The 22163-nt window shown below is 41.4% G+C and overlaps 1 protein-coding gene, 1 long non-coding RNA gene and 2 pseudogenes across 2 annotated transcripts; 2 read left to right on the forward strand and 2 right to left on the reverse strand.

Moving 5' to 3' along the window:
- The first annotated feature begins 1737 nt into the window (after nucleotides 1-1737).
- LOC104424963 (kinesin-like protein KIN-14L) lies at nucleotides 1738-6025 on the forward strand. The gene is made up of 13 exons (XM_039307288.1): nucleotides 1738-1818; nucleotides 2251-2325; nucleotides 2593-2674; nucleotides 3047-3142; nucleotides 3328-3501; nucleotides 3626-3732; nucleotides 3966-4144; nucleotides 4277-4441; nucleotides 4563-4813; nucleotides 4969-5132; nucleotides 5201-5381; nucleotides 5545-5720; nucleotides 5816-6025. The coding sequence occupies exons 2-11, from the start codon at nucleotides 2305-2307 to the stop codon at nucleotides 5306-5308; spliced, it is 1347 nt and encodes a 448-aa protein (XP_039163222.1). The 5' UTR covers nucleotides 1738-1818; nucleotides 2251-2304; the 3' UTR covers nucleotides 5309-5381; nucleotides 5545-5720; nucleotides 5816-6025.
- Nucleotides 6026-6669: 644 nt separating this feature from the next.
- Nucleotides 6670-7940, reverse strand: LOC108955972 (annotated as a pseudogene).
- Nucleotides 7941-7947: 7 nt separating this feature from the next.
- Nucleotides 7948-11841, reverse strand: LOC104452629. Its single transcript, XR_005548491.1, has 6 exons — nucleotides 11587-11841; nucleotides 10325-10985; nucleotides 9994-10231; nucleotides 9374-9443; nucleotides 9028-9172; nucleotides 7948-8247 (listed from the first exon to the last, which is right to left on the reverse strand). It is a non-coding gene; the product is annotated as an uncharacterized LOC104452629 (long non-coding RNA).
- A 2427-nt stretch (nucleotides 11842-14268) lies between these two features.
- LOC120294959 lies at nucleotides 14269-15954 on the forward strand (annotated as a pseudogene).
- The last annotated feature ends 6209 nt before the right edge of the window (nucleotides 15955-22163 follow it).

The following is a 22163-nucleotide window of genomic DNA, read 5'->3' on the forward strand; positions in this document are numbered from 1 at the left end:
AACATCAAGTAAAACATTTATACAACATTTTATACCGATTACAAATTTTAGGATTCAATTCCTAATTAAATTGAGGAAATAGAAATCCATATATCACAAAGGCACAATTGGAATGAGGGAAATAAGCTAATACTTGCTTCCAAGAAATTAAACACTTTTTTTTTTTTTCAAGGATTTTCCATGTATTTGTGAAAAACAACTAATTTTTTTGGTTTTTTATTTTTGGAAAAAATAAAATATTTTTGGGATTTTCTATTTTGTGGAAATATAAACCATTTTTACTTTTCTGATTTTTATTTTATTATTTTTAGTACTAATAATAATATAATATTATTATATTATATTAGAAAGGGACTCGAGTCGGATCTCCAAGTCAATACCGACCCGGGTTGCTGAAACGGTGAAACCGCGGCCTGACTGGGCCCTTTTGGCGAGCCCAGTCTGGTGACCCCAAAAAACAAAGGAAAAATGAAAAACAAAGCCCGACCCACAACCTAGAGAAGCTAGACCCAAACCCTAAAACAGACCCATGATTTTTTAATTCGGCCCAAGGACCAAACCCTACCCAATTGGAGACTTGCACCCGACTTGGCTTGTAACCGTCGACTTTACCTCGGTCGCGGCCAAGGGCACGTCTGAGCAAAGACGTAGGGGGCAGCGGCAGCGAGCAACAAGCTCGGTTAGTCCGAGTTGAGACGCAAGGGGTAGTGGCGGCGAGTAGCTAGTTGCTTGGCCAGTCCGGGCCGAGATGTAGCGGATGGCGGCGGATGGAGGTGGTCGAGCTCGTCACAACTTGTCCGTAGTGAGCAGCGCCAGTTGACCTTATGGGTATGGCACGACGCGGCTTCAGACGACACGACCCAGAGGGTGACTCCATGACGGGGCTTCAACTTGCGTTGGGCTTCGAGCACAGGGGCAACCACAGATCTGTGTTGGGGGATGACAGCAGCTACGTTGAGCTGGCGAGCTCAACACAGCAGGGCTCACAGCTGGTTGATGGGGGTGGTGGCAGGTGATGCCCGTGGCAACGACAAGCTAAGGGGATCAATCCCGCGGCTCTCTCTCCCTCTCTCTGATCTGGAATCGAACCCCCTCCGCTCGGATCTCGCCCCGATCTCTCTTTCTTCTCTCTGGCTTGGTCACTCTCGGGCCTCCCCCGATGTCTTTCGAGGGAGAAAATATTGAGTGGTTCGTGCGCGCCACGTCATCCGCTGACGTGGCCTGGGGACCCGCTGGAAAATGAAAAGAATCGCTCGGCTCGGCTCGGTTCGGCTTGGCGTGGGACCCACAATCTGGTCAGACTGAGGAGAAAATCAGGCGCCATTTTAAAAGATTTCGGACTGAGCGAGGTTTTCTTCTTCTCTTTCTTCGCGCCTCTCACTCTACCCTCCCCCTCTCTCTCTCCGACGAACAGGACGCGACCTCCCAGTCGCTCTGTGCCCTCCCTCTTTCCGACCGGCGAACCACCGCACGGGACCGGCGAGAGGACCGCGACCTCCTCTCTCTCTGCATTCCCTCTTTCCGACCGACGAACCACCGCACGGGCGAGAGGACCGCGAGCAATCGACGGACCACTGCACGGGACTGGCGAGAGGACCGCGACCTCCCTCTCTCTCTGCCCTCCCTCTTTCCGACCGGCGAACCACCGCGAGAAAATCAGATGTTTTTGTAGAGATCTCCCATCGTCGCCTTCATCTTCTTCCCCCTTTCAACATCCAATTTCAGCTGGATTTAGTCTTTGGAGACTTACTAAAAGAAAGAGGCAGGTTGCTTTCAACATCCTCACCCCTGGAGGATTTGTCCACTCGAGGATCCAAGGTATGTCATCTTTGTGAACTTACTCCCCTGCAGTTAAGTTGCAGTTACCGATATCCTTTTTCCTGCCTTTGTCATATAGTGTTGTCCATTGGCATGAGATAATTTGTGCAAGAAATTTATATATATTATGTTCCCTTAATATGCTCTTGTTATCACATTAGTTGATGCTTTATGATGACCTTTTGGTCAATTGGCACGATCAGGTGTGGGTTGTTGTCCTTAGTGGAATGGGTATCGCATTCTCTTTCTATTATGTACTCTGAAAAGAAAAAAATTAAACGGCTCATTGGTCAACTATCACTTAATTATAGAAGCTAGAAATTAGTTCTTAGTACATATGGTTACCTGAATATCTTTCTGCTCGCAATTAAGTAGCTATTATCACCGTGGAGAATTTGTAATCTGAGGCCTCTGCACTCTTCTTGTTCATAGTGCTGCAGAACATGTTCTAAAGAGGGTAACTGCGATCATTGAAATGTATTTGAGATGCAAGAGAAAGAACTTTTGGTGAGTGCCTCTCTATATGATGCAGAAAATCTTTAGGAAAGAAAAGCTCGCAGACTTCTTTTGCCGATTTTTGCAAATTGAATTGGAAAGATTTTGTTTGATAAAAGATTTTAGTAAGGGTGGTTGGGACTATAATAGATATTTTCAATTTTCATTTAAACTTGCTTGCAGGATAGACTAATAAAGCAAGGTCTTTACGTTAACGTGATTTCATGTTCCCGTCAACAATTGTAAAGGACGAGAAAGTCTAATATTTGCATCTTGCAGGATCTTAAAACTTTGTTGGTGAAGACAAAAAGGGAGTTTGAAGATCTGCAGTTCCAGTTTCAGACAGATCTAAAACAGCTAGGTAGGAAAAGTAGACTAAAAAGGAGTAGTCTAATTAGTTCTTTTTTTCTGAGCACAGGCGAGGCTTAGGACATGGAGCTGCATGTTCCTTGTCCTTTTGCATTGAATGTCAACCATTTTAGATGAGTGTCGTCTATATACTTTATTTATTACAGCTCCTCCACTGAATGTTATTATCTCAGATTGAGGCCATTGTCATTAATATGCTTTCTAAGATTTGGCAATAAATCTCAAATTTCAACTTGAAGAATGAATCTATGGGATCTTGTTACGATCTTTTTTTTTGCTTTTGCATTTTATTAAGGAGAATAAAAGCTAGATGTGACATGCTTCCTGAGCATTAATATGTGTTTTTGCTTTTCCAATGGATCAGGCAATCAAGTCCAGGAGATGTCTACTGCTGCCCTTGGATATCATAAAGTGGTGAAGGAAAATCGAAACCTTTACAACATGGTTCAGGATTTAAAAGGTCAGCTTTTTTTTTTCAAGGAGAGTTATTTGTTTGTGAATTGGATCGCATAACTCAATTTTTTGAGCTGTACGCATTTATCGCAGAAGTATATGCTTGTCCATGGGTCAGTTGCTTTTAAGTAAAGGAGCTTTTGTTGTTTTATTTCCAATGTTACGAGTTTAATTTGACAAAAATCTTTACAGGAAATATACGAGTATACTGCAGAATTAGACACATTTTTAATGCGGAAGCCAAAAATGTGGTAGATTTTATTGGAGAAGATGGTTCACTTGTGATTGTTGACCCTTCAAAACCCCATAGAGATGGAAGGAAAGTGTTTCAGTTTAATCGGGTTTTCAGTCCACTTGCTACTCAAGGTATTGTTACACTTCATCTTACTGTCTAAGGCTATATTGTTGGCCAAGTGATTGTCCTGCAAGTTGATGTTCAGCTCCTAAATAACAATGTAAATTGTTTTTCGCCATGCGGCCCTCTTTGCAGATGATGTGTACATGGATACTCAACCTTTGATTAGATCAGTTATGGATGGTTACAATGTCTGCATCTTTGCTTATGGTCAAACTAGATCAGGTAAAACACATACAATGGTAAGAACTTAAGTGTAGCTTTAGTAGATCCAACCTTTGTGCCAGATCACCTCCTAGGCTCCTAGATAATTTGTGTAAAATAAAAAGTGTGCATTTTCCTTGCTGTTAGATGGATGTACTGTTAATTTCGTATATCTACCTGCAAAGCATGAACATAATTCAATCTAAGCAGATGCTTAAGATTGCTTACGTTGATTTGAGGAATAACTACTTATTGCCTTTTGGAATTGCAGAGTGGTCCATCAGGCGAACTGACAAAGGACATGGGGATTAATTACTTGGCTCTCAACGATCTCTTCGAGTTGTCTAACAGAAGGAAGGACATTATAACTTATGATATTCATGTTCAGATGGTTGAAATATATAATGAGCAAGTGCGTGATCTCCTTGCTGAGGATTCAGCATCCTCAAGATATCCTTTGAAATGGATTATTCTGTCTAATATAGATACATTTGATGTCAAATAAGTAGATAAAAAGACTGAAGAAAGCTTAAGTTTCTGAAATGTAAATTTGGGTTCCTTGACTATGCACAAATTAAACAAATTAAAGATTCGAAGCTGTACCAGCGACGGTGGCTTGAGCCTTCCAGATGCTACCATGCATTCTGTCAAGTCCACAGCTGATGTGGTCAACCTAATGAAATTTGGTGATGTGAATCGTGTCGTCAGTTCTACAGCACTGAACAATAGAAGTAGCCAGTCTCACAGGTCAGATTTTGGACAGGCAGAGTTTCCTACCCATTCTTTTTGGTATAAATTTTGATGTAGTTTCCAATAGATAGATTATTCAAGAGAGTGATACTGATGTCCCTGGGATGCATCCTTGCAGTGTGCTGACAGTACATGTTCAAGGGAAAGATGTATCTGGATCCATCCTCCGCAGTTGCCTGCATTTGGTTGATCTTGCAGGAAGTGAACGGGTAGATAGATCTGAAGTCACAGGAGAGAGACTGAAGGAGGCACAGTACATTAACCAGTCTTTGTCTTGTCTGGGAGATGTTATCACAGCTTTGGCCCAGAAAAACTCCCATGTACCTTACTGCAATAGCAAACTTACGCTTCTGCTGCAAGATTCCCTAGGTACCTATTTTGAAGTTTGAACTTTGTCAGGTGTCATTGAAGCTTCATTTTAGGATAAAATTACTAATTCCCAGAGTGAGCATTTCATAGAATTGAGATACTCTGATTATGATCCTTGGGTAATGGTGACATTGCTTTTATGCATTTTATTTCAGGAGGAAATGCGAAGACATTGATGCTGGCTCATGTGAACCCTGAGAGAGATTCATTTGGGGAATCAATGAGTACCTTGAAGTTTGCCCGGAGAGTTTCAATGGTTGAACTTGGTGCTGCACGCATGAACAAAGAGACCAGTGAGGTCATGCAACTCAAAGAGCAGGTAAATGTACTTGGGTAATCTCTATGCTTCAGATGCCTTTCTGACAATAATCAACATTACACTTGTAGGGGGCTGGATCTGTCGATTTGGCAAAAATGAGATCCAGATTGTTATGCAAGGAGAGCGCACTCTTTGTACTGATCCTCGAATGCCCAACTTGCTTGTTCAAAGCATGAATGGCAAGGAATCTCACATAAGGAAATCGCTGCGCACCATAGAGAGGAAGCTCATCAATGGATCTGAAAGGAGGTCAGTGAAATATTTAACTATCTAGTCTTAACACTGAATTGGAAAAATTTAGTATGGTATGAAATACACAAATGCAACTGAAAAATTCCAAAATGACGGGTAATATGAGAATTTGCTCACATCATTATCTTGCCATTAAGACTTGGTTTCTATGCAACTGCAGGAACGAAAGAAATGTGACAGAAGCTCGTTCACTTGTCAGAGGCTCTACTACTTGCATTAATAATGGAGTATTGGCAATTGCAGCCAACACACGGACACTTAGGAGACAATCACTAACAGGTGCTGGTTCAGATCAGTCTCGCCGGTCTTCTCTGGGTGGCAAGTCCACTAATTCCAGTAAGCAGAATCAGCATAATTAAATTTAATTCACAGTATATATTTCATCTCATTATGTTCATCATCTGATTATTTGTTTTTGTTTCTTCAATAAGATGTAAGAGACACAAGGAATGCCAAGACGCCTCCTCCAGTCCACCCATCATCTACGATAGCAAAGCGTTGGCTGTAGCTATAGATGGCGAAATTTAGTGTTCAATGACCAGCGAAGTGATGCTTTGACTCGAAGCTGATTGAAGTTTTGACATGATAGATGAGACTGAGAATTGACGAGGGAAAGACTGAAGAGTTAGCCGACAAACGCAATAGCAATTTTTGGTTTAACACACTGCTTATGTAAATATTGACACAAGTTCTTCAAATAATGCCCGAAATTTCTATGGCAATGTTTTCAAACTGCTCTTGCCCATTGTTCTCTGAATCTGACTTAAGTCATCAAAGCTATCGGCATCTTTTAACAGAAATGGAGGAAATGACAGGTGCCTCTGCTAATAAACCGGCTGCTCTTCTATTGTATAGCTAGCTAAAAATCGAAGATTATAGCACGACATTCATATAACATGACGCCAATGTGGTACTATAGAATCAAGTGTTCTTGTTTTTAGTATAGTTGATTATAATAGCTTCACAGGCCCTGAAACCGAGATACCTCAGTTTATCCAACGATACCTTGCGTGATATGGATCATACATAGTTTACTTATTCAGTTATAAACCTCCAATGTAACTGAGGGGCTAGTCAGTTAAAAAAACACACAAACTATAGCAACTTCCATGTTTCATTTTCTGAAACAGGATCCCATGCCCATCTTTGAAGTTCATCTTAATTTAGTTGAAGATGCAAACAAGCAGATGGCCATTGCCTTAGATTTACCCAAAAGTGCTACTGTCAGGAAAACAGACGTGAAGGTTAAGAGGAGCATCATTAACAAGTCATCCAGTTCACCAAATTGTTAAAAATGCCTTCTTTACAAGTTTATGATGAACCTGAAAAACTGATTCACAGATGAGTGTACTTTATTCAAGTTTCAACCATTCAGTCAATGGAAAGAAATATCGACAATTATTTAAGGAAGGTGAAGAGAAGGAAGTAGTTAGCAAAGCTTAAACAAGCCGGTTGTTTGATTGTAGCTAATTTGCCCGTTTATTTTCTTGAAGGAATAGTCATAGGCTTGAAGCAGCCGCTTGTGGAATCTCCTCATGTCCAAGCTCACATTCTGTCTGTCGAGATAGATCTCCTTAGTGTATTGCCATCCCTTCCTAGTCAGACCCTTTGGATTCGTAAGGACTGGATCATCTTTATCGTATTCATTATACAGTGAGCTCTCTCTAGGCGAAATCTTGTAGCCAATATACTTGAGACCAAGCTCTCTAGCAGGTTTACCAAAGCATGTCTCAGCTGGTGAATCCGTCCCTAAAGGAATGACTTGGATGAGCACAGAACCAGGCTTCAGGAAAAGGAAGTGGGTCAAAGCAGCCCCATGTACACCATCCATAACCTCGCTCTTATTAAGCAAGCGATACATCTTCGCCAGTTCAGTCGGTCACTTAGGCCGCAAAACTTCTACTCTGAACCCCATATCCTCTGCCATTTTATCCAAGCAGTCTTCGTTAACTAACGCCCTAGACCCACTGTGCGATAATATCACTAGCTTTGGTTTCTTCACCTGGTGTTTCTGATCGTCTTTATTAATTTTCATCGATCGCCCCAAAGTTGGCACTGAAGCCGATCGATTCAGTTTCAGCTGTACCCCTTGCTCCTTGTCTGGTATTGAACCTTTTATCCGCAGCTGGTAAGCACGGTCAAGGAAGTGTCTGAAATCGAGCATGCTCTTATTCCCCTTCATCAGTGAAGGATCCACAGTAAGGTCATCATGGATTTTCAGACCAACAATGGCATCCGGGAAGCAATGGGTTCTTTTATCTCCAGCAAAGTCGATGAGCGGATAGTTCAAGAGGCGAAAAGGATGTTCTCATACTTCATAATCCACCAATTGTACAAACTTCATCACTTATAAGAATTCCTGTGGGATCGGCTGTCCCCATTAGATAGTAAGAATCTGGAATAGGAATCCTTCCTCCTTTCAAACTCTTCTTTTCATCATTCAGCAGGATGGACAGACGATTTTGTAGGTATGTTTCGTCCAGAGGAATCCCAGATAAGATCATTCTGGCCGCAGTGAAACCATCCTTCTCACCGTGATTCACCGAAACTGTTCATACAGTAAAAGAACAAAAGGAAAACACAAGGGAAAATGTTTACACATCAAATAGCAATTGAAGGAAATACGCACCCAACGGAAGTAAAACCAGCAAAGATGAATAGAGATGCATTTTTTTACTTATGCATCAACAGTCCAAAAGTTCAGAAGAATACTACCTCTTGGAGCTGCTCGTTTACTAGAGAAGACACTATTTGCATCTCCCAGAGCATTCTCCACCATGTCCAAAAGAAGTTCATTAGGGACCCGCCATAGCTTAAAAGTGCAATCAAAATCTTTGAAAGATATGCAAGCTTTGGTTTATTACTGCATCAATGAGGACCAAGGTCTAATGAGTTCTTCCAAAAAGGTAAAATTTGATGGCAAAAAAAGCTCAAAACAAAAAGCAATGGGATTTAGTAATTCACAAGAAAAACATGTCCCATGTTCAAATTAAACTGCTGAAAGAACAAGAAAGCTGCTAACTTTTCAGTCTGTTTATGTAAGGGTCTTTTAACCAGCTAACTCCAAAGGAAAATCTTAACACAATGATCAACAAATCAATAGTATAGCCAGGCAACAAACCCACAGATAACACTGTGATCACAGTACTAGGCATCAGAGGTACCATAAGAACCTCAAGAGAATTAATTAAAACAATGATAGCCTGCTGACAAAATATGAACAAGAGTGCAGAGGCCTCAGATTACAAATTCTCCACGGTGATAATAGCTACTTAATTGCGCGCAGAAAAATATTCAGGTAACCATATGTACTAAGAACTAATTTCTAGCTTCTATTATCAAGTGATAGTTGACCAATGAGCTGTTTAATGTTTTTCTTTTCAGAGTACATAATAGAAAGAGAATGCGATACCCATTCCACTAAGGACAACAACCCACACCTGATCGTGCCAATTGACCAAAAGGTCATCATAAAGCATCAACTAATGTGATAACAAGAGCATATTAAGGGAACATAATATATATAAATTTCTTGCACAAATTATCTCATGCCAATGGACAACACTATATGACAAAGGCAGGAAAAAGGATATCGGTAACTGCAACTTAACTGCAGGGGAGTAAGTTCACAAAGATGACATACCTTGGATCCTCGAGTGGACAAATCCTCCAGGGGTGAGGATGTTGAAAGCAACCTGCCTCTTTCTTTTAGTAAATCTCCAAAGACTAAATCCAGCTGAAATTGGATGTTGAAACAATTCATGTCATTTGCCTCCAATGCCCATGATCTGCAAAAAGGGGTACAGATAGTAAAGTATTATCTGCAAAAAGGGCCACTTCATGGTTTCTCGTGGCCAGAAAAACTACTGACTTAGGTCAACCACATGGTCAGCCATGGAAATCAGATAAATATGAGCAATCGATCAAGGAGATACGCTCTGCGAAATGTCCAGTCCTTACAAGCGCTGTAATTTTGAAATCTTAATTACCTTAGATTCAAACTGCAGCGAGTCATCTTCCTCACTGTGGTGAGAGTTACTCCATTGACGAAACATGGTGCTTGAAGCCACAAAAATTGAAGGAATTAATAATATATCTTTAAAGAACTATTGATGGCCTACTATAGAAGTAACAACTCACACCATATAAGAACATGTACAGATATTCAAAAGACTAGGAATGAGAGCATATTTCCTATAGGTAAAACAGACGGGAAAATAAATTACAGAGGCAAGTGGAGCCTTCGCTCTCTAGTCCCTAACAGAACAAAAAAGGAAGGGCAAGTGAACTAAGCCCTTAATTTTAAGGAAAGAACAACCTAATAATTGAGCAATGTAGATGTATTGCAATTCAACCACATTGATGCTATAGTGCAAAAAGTAAAGCCCGTATATAGGATAGGCGACACTGCAACATCAACCATCAATAGTGTCACTGTGCTTGAAGCTGTAAAACAATTGCAGCTCCCCGAAGGAAACATGCTCTCAAATTCTTAATTTGTGAGATATTCATGAGCTAGAACCAATGTGAACATTGCATACGCGTATCCAGACAGATTAAAAAAAAGAAATTTCCCAAGAAAGCACTAGAAATGCTACAAGAAAAATACCAAATTTGTCTCCATCGCTGTACCATCGGAAGCTTCTGTTCTATCAGCATTCTGGTTCTCCACATCAATCACGACTCCATCGGAATCATCGTCCTCAGAATCATCAGCCACAATTTCCCAATCAGCGCTACGCACGCTCTCCGCCAAAGCAGCGTCCTCTTCGCCCTCTCCATTAACCACAATCGACGGCAGCCTATCCAGCGAAGCCTTCTTGACCAGCGGCCTCCTGCTCCCAGAACTAGTAGTCATCCACACACGAAAAAAAAAAAGAAATTGAGAATCCCGAACAGGCGCCATGGAAACCGAGGAAATCAGCTAGCTGGCGGAGCACCTAAGGCCGCGCTGCCGCATCTTGCAGGAGGTGGGGAGAAGCCGGCGGCGAGGGGCCGGGGAAGCGAAGGTCCGCTGGAAGCTCGAGTCCCTCCGGCACGGCCCGCTCAGCCCCCGGCTCAGCAAGCACGTGGACATCGTCGTCCTTCATCAGAATGTTCTCGATCTCGTCGAACCACGAGAGCCCCGAGTCTGGAGACGACGACGACGCGATCGTCGAGGAGTAAGCGCCGATGACGTCGCCGGTCTCAGGGAGGTCGCCGAAGAAGCCGTCGAGGTTGATGTGAGACATCACGTCGTCCTTCATATGCAACTCCAGATCCACCATTAGAACACTAGGGAAAAAAAAAAACAACAAAACAAAAAAAAAGGGGGAAGAAGATGAAGGCGACGATGGGAGATCTCTACAAAAACATCTGATTTTCTCGCGGTGGTTCGCCGGTCGGAAAGAGGGAGGGCAGAGAGAGAGGAGGTCGCGGTCCTCTCGCCAGTCCCGTGCAGTGGTCCGTCGATTGCTCGCGGTCCTCTCGCCCGTGCGGTGGTTCGTCGGTCGGAAAGAGGGAATGCAGAGAGAGAGGGAGGTCGCGGTCCTCTCGCCGGTCCCGTGCGGTGGTTCGCCGGTCGGAAAGAGGGAGGGCACAGAGCGACTGGGAGGTCGCGTCCTGTTCGTCAGAGAGAGAGGGGGAGGGTAGAGTGAGAGGCGCGAAGAAAGAGAAGAAGAAAACCTCGCTCAGTCCGAAATCTTTTAAAATGGCGCCTGATTTTCTCCTCAGCCTGACCAGATTGTGGGTCCCACGCCAAGCCGAACCGAGCCGAGCCGAGCCGAGCCGAGCGATTCTTTTCATTTTCCAACGGGTCCCCCAGGACAGGTGTCGAAAGCTGAGTGGTATGTGCGCGCCACGTCAGCGGATGACGTTGCGCGCACGAACCACTGAATATTTTCTCAGGATTTGAGTGAAAGTTGCTAATTATTTTGAGATAAAAAAATTCAGATCAAAATTATGACTGGACCTAAAATTGGTTTCTTTTTCTTTCTTTTTTAATAAAGAGAATTGGGCTTGCATTGATGATTATGGGTTTAAAGTTCAAATCTACAACGCTCCTTGGTCCACACATGACGCGTTAACTTCAAAAAACTTTACAAATAGTCATGAAATTGCTTCGGTTTATCCAGATTTCATCAAAAACATCAAACGACTCAAATGTGTATCTCTCGATCGAAGATAAGGGTAACTGGGAGCGTGCAGGGAGGGTGTTTCGTACCTGGTTTTTCAGGCGAGTCGAGGTCTCGTTCGGCGAGAGTGGAGGACGACAAGCTGGGCATTTTACTCAGCTGCGGAAAGACCTCCGAACGAGCAAAGGCTGGCTCACGAAATGACCCTTGACCGGAGTCCTTGAAAACCGACGGCGAGCTCCGGCGATGGGTTTCGGGAACATTTTCCGTTAAGCCCCTGCCAGCTCATGGAGTCTAGAAGCTTCAAGCTTCGCTCTCGTCACTCATGGATTACTGACGGATCTCTCTCTCTCGGTCGTCCTCGCACCGTCACTGCACGCCCCACTTCATCTTTTTCGGCCGCGCGCGTGTATGAGGGACTGAACATGGAATTTGTGGGCTGGGCTTTTAGTCCTTTAATTCGGATGGGCTCAAAGAAGAAGCAAAATAGATGGGGCCGCAACAAAGGGTGGGCTGAAAAAAGAAATGAAGAGATGGGTTCGAAAGATCAAAGTTGGGCTGAACCAATAGAGGGAGGGGTTTTTTTTTTTGTTTTTGGACAAGAGGGGGAGGGGGTTTGAAAAGCTGAAAATTTTGGTAAGAATACTTTTGGTAAAATTTCTGTTAAAAAATTATTTCAGAAAACTCTATTTCTATTCTAGGAATAATTTTTAATAGAAAAACGTATTTAGAATCTGAAAATTTATGTCTTAGAATAAAAAAGAACATCAAACACGTTTGGTAACTTATATAATTTTTTTTTTTTATTTCTTTTAATTTTTTAATATTTTTATTTCTTTTTCTTTTTTTCTTCATTTTGGCCGGTCGTCGGCCTCATCTAGCCACGGCGAGGCTCACCAGCCCCTAATGAGGCCAAGCCTCGCCATAGGCTGGGCAAGGCTCAACCTTGCGGTGGTTGGGTGAGCTCGGCCTCGTCGGATCTGGGCGAGCTCGAGCTCGCCCGGCCAGGTGAGGCCGAGCCTCGCCGGGGCCGGCGACGCTCCGATGAGGTTTCCGACCCTCGACGGTCGGTTGTCGACCATGGCCGAGGCCCGGCGATCGGCCAAAGGAAAAGAGAAAAAAAGAAGTGTTTTTCGGAATTGTTACTAGGAATAAGAAACAAGTTTTTTTTTTTTTTTTTTTTTGGTAAAGAGAAACAAGTTTTTTTGCTTTTTTTTACATTCCAAATCTGTTCCCAAGAACAAAAAAATAGATTTTTGTTCATAAGAACAAAAGTGTAAACAAACGTGTTTCTATTCTTTTTTGTTCCGGGGAACAAAAGAACAAAAATTTGTGTTTTGGGGAACATAAACGGATTTAAACAAACATGGCCTTAGGCTGTGCATGACAACGTTTTTGATTAGGGAATAATTTTTTTTTCCAAAAATAGTTCTTTTTATTTACGTTCCAGAAACAATTTTTGAGTAAAAGAACATGTTTGATAACTGCACAAAATTTCTATTTGCGGAACGAGAAAAACGAAAACTGTTTGATAAGCGTACCCAATTTCTATTCCAAACTTTATTTTTTAAAAAAAGTAATAATAAATAAGAAAAATGAATAGATTGGATATTACATGAAATTGACAAGATCAAAATATTATTAGATTAATATATTTTCTTTTTGCGAATTTTAATGTTTGGTATAGAAAATATTGCGAAAAGCATAAGGCATATTGAATTTGTAGTGATTTCCTTGGGACTAAGTTTTTACTCTTTAAAAAAAAAAAAAATTTGTAATTCTAGTGCATGCATGGCTTGGGGATTTTAGTCTTCTAATCTTGACATGGATGTCAAGTTGGGGTTGGAAATTTCCAACTATTGGAATGGTGCATGCACGGTGTGGCTTTTCTGTCATTATGCATTTAGTTCATAGTATGCTCCTAAAACACTTAGTAAAGACCTCGGTCATTTTGAGTTGTCGATGCATCCCATCTTGATGCTACTTTTTACCTTGCTTCTTTCAAATTACAAACTATTTCATTTTCGTGTTTCACATAATCTTATAAGGTTGTGGCTAATTTTGATGAAGGGAGGTGTTTTTCCTCTCCTCTTTTGCTTTTTTTATTTCTTGACTAGGATGCAAGCTTCAGACGGCGGTTTGTAGGTCTTGAAGTGTCAACTTTACAATAGTTACAATTTGCTTCTCTTTTGTTTGTTCACATTTATGATACATTCAATGGCATTTGTGCTCATGGAGATAGAATTGGATGACCTTAATACTATTAATAGAAATGTATTCATAATAATTTACAAACACATTGCAAAAGTTTTCACTAAAAAACAAAAACATATCTCAAAAGTTGGAAATAAAAAGTCATGGAATCTCTTGCATATTGTGATCTCTTGCTATCATATTTGCAATATTTTTCCTGATCATGTTTATCTCAGCCGCCTCATCATGTGATGTATCATCTACAACATCGTCTTGTGTAGGTCCAAATGGATGCTCCCGATCTCCATATAAAGCAAAGTTCCTGTCTATCTTATCTTGGTCGCGAATATAATTATGGAGAATACAACATGCGATTACAATATATGATTGCTTTCGAATTAAAAATGAAGGCATGTGTCTCAAAATGGGAAAACGATTTTTAATGTCCCAAATGACCTCTTGATAACATTTCTCAATGAAGAATGCTTATGTGGCGGTCCACACGATTTCATCTCATTTTTTAATATGTATTTTTCTTTTTATCCTTATTTTATAATTAATTTTTTTTTGGGCAAATTATGCGGATATTTGAAACGTTGAGAGAAATTCAGGTGTCGACAGATGTCAACGCTCAGAACGCTCAGGTCCTCTCTCAGCGCCTCCACATTCACCACTGTGGCGTCTGCTAGATCGCCAAGGCCATAGCTGTACGTTGCGGTCACGTTCTCATACTCGTCGCGCGGGATCCCACTGTAGCCCGCTGCCGAGACTCCATCGCAGGCTTTGCCGCTGAAACTCAGTTTCTACTTCACTGTAGTTAATGGTTCTCTGTAGTTAACTGTAGTTCATGGCCCCTTTCCTGAGTGGAGCTTTACTCTACTTCACTGTAGTTAATGGTTCTAAGGATTTGATATTGAGAATTGTGGCGTTTTGAAACATGTGTATCTCTCTTTTAGTGATATTTCCCACTCCGCAAGATTGCTGAATTTAGGCGGTCCCTCCTGCAAGGTGCGAGAATTATCATCCTATTCTTTTTCTGATTATTTTTTCCTATTTTTTGTGCAGATTTTGAACACATCAAAAGGTGCCATCCTTGTGGAGCTTTTCAAGGATGGTACTCCTGAGATTGTGGATAAATTCCTTTACGTGTGGTGAGTGTGCATCTGAATATTTAGTCATGCTTGGTGGTCAAGGCTTAACTTAGACCTACGAAGAGCCCCATGAATCATCAATGCTCATCAGCTGTTTTGATGGCTGTTTAATCTCCGTTGATTTTTAGTTCATGTGCTTGAATATCTCTCTATTTTCTCCTACCTCTTGAGTTTGTTCAGAGTGTGATATGTGTCGATTCAACCAGTAATGTTTCCTGTGAGAGTAGTCGTCTAACTGTGGTTATGTTAGCAGCGGCTAAATGCTTTTGCTGCTGAATGCGTATGGTTCTTCTACTATAGGTTTTTGCACTCCTTGATTGGATGACTATTTGGTCGATTGGATGACTATTTGGTCCTTGTGCAGTGTGATTGCTGAATACATAATTCTTTGATGAAACTTCTTTTTGAGTAATTTGGTGAATGTAGTTCACTTTCAAATTATTAGAATTACTGCCTGAGGAGAATGACAAAGGCAATATTATTTGACCCTAGCCAATGTTTTCAATGAACACTCTCATATTACGCGTACCAACAGCCTGAGCTTGGATTTTTTACAGTCAAAAAGGGCACTTCAAAGGCATGCCTTTCTGTCACATGATTAAACATTATGTTATTCATGGAGGGGAATCCGAAGGACTTGGAGCTGCAGAAGATTGGATTTCCCGAGGAAAGCTTCGGGGCAAGCTCATGACGAGGTATCTTGATTTGACGTGAATCATCACTGTAAGGTCTATCTAACTTTTGTTTTGTATTTTATATGATCACTTACTTTTTTCTCTTAATGTGCAGTCCCAAGCATGAGGCTTTTATGCTTGGCACTTCAAAGAGTAAGCAAGACAGCAAGAAATTTGAGCTTTTCATCCCAACTGCTCCTGTACCGGATTTGAATGACAAGCTTTTGGACGGATAAACAAGGGACAAGATGTGGTACAGGTAATTTCACCTCTCTGTTCAAGAGTTACTTGTTTTTTATTCCAATTCGAGATACAACTGTGCAAGTGGCCCATTATGTTTGTTTTCTACCAGGAAATTGAAGAGGTGGATACAGATGAACGATAACGGCCCAAGTCTAATATATTGATAAAGGATGTAATTCTCAAACATGAAGTATGACGCTTTAGCCAAACTGGTGCCGTGTGTTGTTAACGTGTGCTCCTCTGAGATTTTGCTAACCAGGATACAAGTTTTCTGAGGCAGACCACATTCCTCAGGACTGTTGTTTTATCTTCTTCGACAGGTGTATTACTTGCATTGTTGTTTTCAGGATCTTTTGGATTCATAGCGCTTTTTCCTTTTTCTTTTCGTTTTTTTCCGGGGTGGGAATGATTTATAATAGGGATTAGTTTCTCTTTTCAGTAAAGAGTACATGGAACTTTGATTTGTGGAGGGTGTGGGAATGCAGAGTTAGGTTCAGCATTACACGAATGATGTGCTGCTGCATCTTTTTGCTTGTAATTTTATCATTATATTCTATCAAGTTGTTAATTCTTTCTAGATATGACTGTGAAACCACGGAATTCTTATGTTGCCTCCTTGATGTGGAAAATATCTATCGGAACCTGCTTTGCAATTTTAGTTTTTAGGGAGGAATCTTTTGTTTTTTATTTTTGTCTTTAAGCTCTTCAATGGAGCGAAGGGAGTAATTTGAAAGCAGATGGAACTTGACTCTGGTTCAGAATTATCAAGAACATGGATTATTTCAGTTGCTTATTACTTAATAAGTTTTGGTTCAGCTCAGAGAGTCTATCATCCAAGGTCAGCCCAAACTTACATGCGTGAGCTGTTCTTTGCTCCAAACTGCTTTGTAGTTAATGGGTCATGAGCATATGTTTCCCTACTTTAGTCTAGATACTCATGAACCACAAGAAAACTGTCTAATATGCACAAGCTCTCAAAGTCACCTCTCTCAACACCGTGCAGTCACTGCAGAACATCACTGTTGCAGCTGCCATTGGTCCACTCCAGCACGCTGCCAAAACCCACCACCACGACCAAAACAACCACTATCGTCACTCTCTGTCTTGTGTATTCTCTCTTTGACCTATGGCCGTAGAGTGTGGACAACCTCTGATATGAGGGCGTAGATATAGAGAGGGAGAGAGAGGTGACGTGTATGCTCCAATGTCTGATTTCGTGGTCCTTCCCTGATGAACGTATATTTTCTGTAACTGGAACTTCATTGAATCCATGCTCATGAGCCTTTTCTATGTAACTGCTAGGAGCACTCGCTTAACCTTCAGAGTCAAAGGTAATAGCAGATGTAGCATGCTACTGAAGATGCAAAGTACAATGGGTGTAAATAACACTCTTTTCAAAGAGAATAATCAGATTGTTAAGGTCTAATAATAATCTTGCCAGAGGAATACAAAAAAAATCCAATTCTTGGATGGGTTTTAGTTGCAAAAACTTGCAGTTCCACATAGCAAGCTGGTCTTATCATTTGAAGGGGCAAAGCATGTTTGATTCGAGCCAACTTTTTATTTATAAAGCATCCTACTTACTGAAAAGAGGCAAATAACTGTGACTTCTTTCTGTCTGGTCACTGTGAAATGTTCTTGGCTTTGAGTCACAGCAAGCTGTGGTACGGTATTGGTATCAATTGCAGCCTTGAGACATGTTATGCCAGATTTGTTCGTTTCTCATATCTGCAATTGTGCCAATGAGATCCCATTCCAATTTCTACATTCTTTGCTTTAACAAATCAACACATTGGTTCTTGAATTCTCCTCTAAGTAATAGGATACTTTTAAATTGAATAAGTTACATTCTTGTTGCTTCTGAGAAACTTTTCAGAAGGGATTAGTGGTTCCTTCTTGTTTGTCTAAATCAATCTACTCAAGTTACCTTTGATTCCTACCCGTCTTTGAGCATTTTTCACGGTAATCTTGCATATTAATCTCCTCGATTTTACCTCTATCTTGAAGCTATTTCGGGACAACAGCTCCTCGAATTTCACGCAGGGCATAACATGACGTGTCCACCAAATCAGATCTGACTGTTGTGTGGTGAATTATTTCTGCAAAGCGGCTTCAACTGTTCCTTTAGTTGATTTGAGGTGATTATGGCTTTGAGTTTCAGTTCAGGCGTTTGGTTTCTAGTTTCAAGCTCCATCACGTGAAGCATTTTCTATTCGCTCTCAGGCCATTTTATGATATCCATGATGTTAATGAACTACTTGACGTCATATTGTGAAATTACTTTTATTGATTTTACTGCTATTCATTTCCCAATGGCGAATGCTGGTTTTTTTTTTTTTGGCTTTGCCATAACTCTAATGTGGTAATCTTGGTACTTTGCTGCATCATGCATTGTAGTTGGGGCTTCAGTAGATTTATGGATTATGCAGTGGTATTGATAATCGATATGATTTGAAGGAACTATTCGAGCCGGTTCTTCTGCATACAATAATCCAGAGTACTTAACCTAACTCATTAGATTTTATACCTCTGCTTAAGGCATAAGGGCTTAAACAGACGCATTAAATTAGATGTGGTGCAACCAGCTGCTTTTATTTCTCCCACTTAATGGTAGCATGTATAGATTTATTTGACACGCCCTGTTGCCTCGTTCGATCCCAACAGATGAATGTATTGGGTCCTTCAGACAACACTTGCTGAGAAGAACATATAGCTCAAATCTAACCGTGTGGAAATAGCTCCTCCAGTCGATTATTGAAATAGCTTAATCAAATGCAGGCACAGTCAATGGCTGGTGAACATGTTTTGGTCGAAATTTCTCACACTGATGATGGACTCGTGTATACCATTCGGAAAAGGATGGAAGACGCTTCATCCTCAGTTAATATCTGCAGTGTGCCAGAGCAACTGCGCAGGGGAAATGAGAGGCACTACTTCCCGGCATTGGACTCTATCGGACCTTATCACCAGGGCAGCCCGGCTCTCAGGGATATGGAGAATGACAAGTTGCGCTACTCATTTACACTCATAAACCGAAATCCCGTCATAGGATTGACCTTGGATAAGTGTGTCAAATCACTCCAAGGGCTGGAGAACCGAGCACGTCTGTCCTATGAAGGAGATCTCAGCCTCACTAGCAACGACTTCATTGAAATGATGCTTGTCGACGGTTGTTTCATCATTGAACTCTTCATCAAGCGCTCGAACAGGAGCCTCCAACGTAGGAATGATCCTCTCTTTTGCACTCTGGGGAAACTCTATGACTTGAGGCGTGATCTGGTGCTGCTGGAGAATCAGATTCCTCTGTTTATTCTTCAGCGATTGTGATTGTGTTGATTCCGCAACAGTCCACACATTCTCTAATTGATCTTTCCTTTCGATTCTTCAAGAGTATGATCCCCGGAGAACAGGAACATCTCCAAGAAAAGCTCAGCGAAGAATCTCATCATTTGCTCGATTTAATCCACCACTGGTTGACACCGGCGAATTACACAAAGAAAGATGCACCAACACCAAAAGGTCTGAATAAGTGTGGTCGAACTTCAGGCTGCCGGAATCAAGTTCAAAAGATTGGCAACTAGAAGGGTGTTACGCATCGAATTTAGCCAAGGTTTCCTCCATGTGCTGCCTCTGAGAATCAATCAGAGCACCGAGACCCTTTTGAGGAACCTAATCGCCCTTGAAAAACGTCGGTGCATCGCCATGCAGTGCGTGACTTCTTCTGCTTATCTCGTTCACAAACTGTTGTCCTCGGAGAAGGACGAGAAGCTGTTCTGTGGACAGCGTATAGTATCAAACTACTTGGACAGCAACAAAAAGGTTGTTGAACTGTTCGGCAATCTGTGCAAGGATGCAAAATTAGAGGATTTCCACTACGAAGAGCTCTGCATACAGATGAATGAGTACATCAACAGGAAAAGGTGTAGGCCATCGAAGTGCGACCAGAAGACTGATCAACTAGCAAGGAAGCCGTGCACACTTGTCGTCGTGGCCATTATCGTCCTATTCATGATATTCATCGGGATGCTGTTCTCTGCATTGTTGTTCTTCCTCCACCATAACTAGCACCCACACGGGCGTGAATGAGTCTGCTTTATCGTCACATTATGTTAAGCTCCTCTTTTCTTTTGTGGTTTCAAGTTTCTGTTGCTTTGTGCACAAGTTAAGTGTCAAGACGGATGTTGCACATCCGTGTCTTGGCAATTTCATGATCAGAAGTTGATCGATGTTAACAGCAAATAATGGCGTCGCGAGTTCATTGTCATCTCTTTGTGCAGGAATTTCCACTTAAGCAATCGTTCTGGCTGAAAGAGAAGCAGCGGCCCTTGTTTCATTTACTTGCTTACTAGAATGCTCTCATTTCTTGTTTCGTATGATTTTCAAGAAAGTGAGAGAGAAGATAGATTGGATAGAGATCATGTATAAGAATACACTCTGCTTTTTTTTAATTGTGGGTTTTTCATCTTTTCAGTGGCTTTTTGTTTGTTTTTGCTGGCAATTATCCTGGCTGTTTGTTCTGAAGTTCCTTTCCCGATGAAGTTGATGATTGTTTATGTGTTCTTGGTCATGACATCTGGGTTTCCATGGGAAATAAGTTCAGATAACCTGTGGACCCTTAAAAAGGAGTCTTTATCTTGAAAAATGTTCTGTTTCTTGAATCTACCATCTTTTTGGATTAGTTTAGCTCATTGATTTCTGCGTATGGGTGTCTGTCGTTCGGGATTCACTCATTTTGTTTCTTGGGCAGGTCTTATCCCTCTGAATGAGCTCTCTGATCCCATTATCATGAAGAAATACGGGGGTGAAGCCTGACCTAGAGACGATCAATGTCGTCAGCACTATCGCTGGGCAGAAGGAGGTAAAATTCTGGATGCGGAATTATAATCTTACCTCGCATTTTTTGCATAAACTGTATATCTGTCTTATAGAAAGAGACGATTGATTCAATGGCTATCTGTGCAGGTTGTGGTGGTTATGAAGATCTACTGGGAAGATGCTTGCGAGAAGATCTGTGAAGCAACCGGCAAAATCGCTCTGAGCTGCCTCATAATTGGAAACAGGGGCCTCGGCAAGCTGAAGAGGTAACAATTCGATTGCATTCAACTCATAGCCCTTGGTGCAGTTGAATATGCATTGGCATGTGCACCAATACGTGCTAGGATAAAAATGGTTACTTTTGCATTATGGCTCAATCAATTGGCTTGAACTCGATAATGATGCTGCAAAATTTCATTCTACTAATGACACGTCTTGACAAAACGAAGCACGATGTAGGCAATGAACGGAGTGCATGTGTCATCAATCAATATTTACTGCCTTACTCTGTTTGCTACCATGATTTTGTTAAAAACATTTACTTTCTAACATCATTCTCGTAGAACAAGAGAAAATTTTCCTGATGAACAGTGCTAATTATTCTTGATTTGCCCGTAAGAAGGATTATTTTACGGGGAAGATGCAGCATCTGATTTTCCCTTATAGATTAAGTGGCCTCAAGTTGATTGTGCAATCGATCTGCTTCTCGTCCTCTCTTTGAATGTTTTGCTGAAAAGACTGATGCAGTTTGTCTGTTGTGCCGGTGGGGGGCCATACTAGGGAGTGTGAGCAACTATGTTGTGAACAATGGATCTTGCCCTGTGACCGTCGTGAGGAGCACAGAACATGAGACCTAATCGGTTTGCATACTCTCCAGTGTTTGATCAAGAAATAAATTCATCTGCATTCTCTAGCTGATTAGGTCCCTACTCGTTGAGGATATACAGGATGGAAAGCATGGAAAGTAAGTTGTGCTGTTTCAATGCTGCGGCAAAGTTGTAAGAATTCCATGGTCCTGTGTACATGTCATTCTTGAGTTTCTGCAAAGTAAACTTCGTCGGACCGAAATAAATTTGATCTTGGGCACTTTGGGTGTTGGATGTGTAACTCTTGGTTATAATCTCGGAGTTGCTTTCCGTGGCTTCTCATCTTATTTTTAGTTCTTCTAATCACAAGCAGGTGTTTGATTTGTCTGAATACCTTAAGCCTTTCTCAGCTCTGAATTATGTGTATCTATGTAAATACAATGATGAGAGGGATTTTTCAAATGGACTAAAGTAACTTTGAGGAGGGAAAATTGCGCAAGTTCTGCTCTTTATGAAAATTTAAAGGACTTGAACCAGTCATTTAATCAAATGAAATGACATGAATAGGTGATCCTGCACAGCACTAACCTGCAGTTAGAGCAGGTGACTGTAGAGCAGGTGACTGCTGTACTGGCACCATGCTCTGTATCTTGTTTGCACATGTTGCTAGCGGGTCTTGGAGGCTTCGTAGTTTAACTGTTGCGGTGAAGTTGCATACCGGATGTCTTGCTTTTAGTATTGAAAGAGGCCGTGTGCACAGATATTGGCCAGTGGAATTAGAGTT

The sequence above is a fragment of the Eucalyptus grandis genome, chromosome 1 (assembly GCF_016545825.1).
Source record: "Eucalyptus grandis isolate ANBG69807.140 chromosome 1, ASM1654582v1, whole genome shotgun sequence".
NCBI classification, from domain to species: domain Eukaryota; kingdom Viridiplantae; phylum Streptophyta; class Magnoliopsida; order Myrtales; family Myrtaceae; genus Eucalyptus; species Eucalyptus grandis.

What these genes read in the sequence shown, in the direction of transcription:
- LOC104424963 (XM_039307288.1), top strand. Translation starts at nt 2,305, where the DNA reads ATGCAAGAGAAAGAACTTTTG. An exon ending in GACAGATCTAAAACAGCTAG is followed by an intron (nt 2,675 to 3,046) that starts GTAGGAAAAGTA and finishes CCAATGGATCAG; the next exon opens with GCAATCAAGTCCAGGAGATG. An exon ending in CATGGTTCAGGATTTAAAAG is followed by an intron (nt 3,143 to 3,327) that starts GTCAGCTTTTTT and finishes AAATCTTTACAG; the next exon opens with GAAATATACGAGTATACTGC.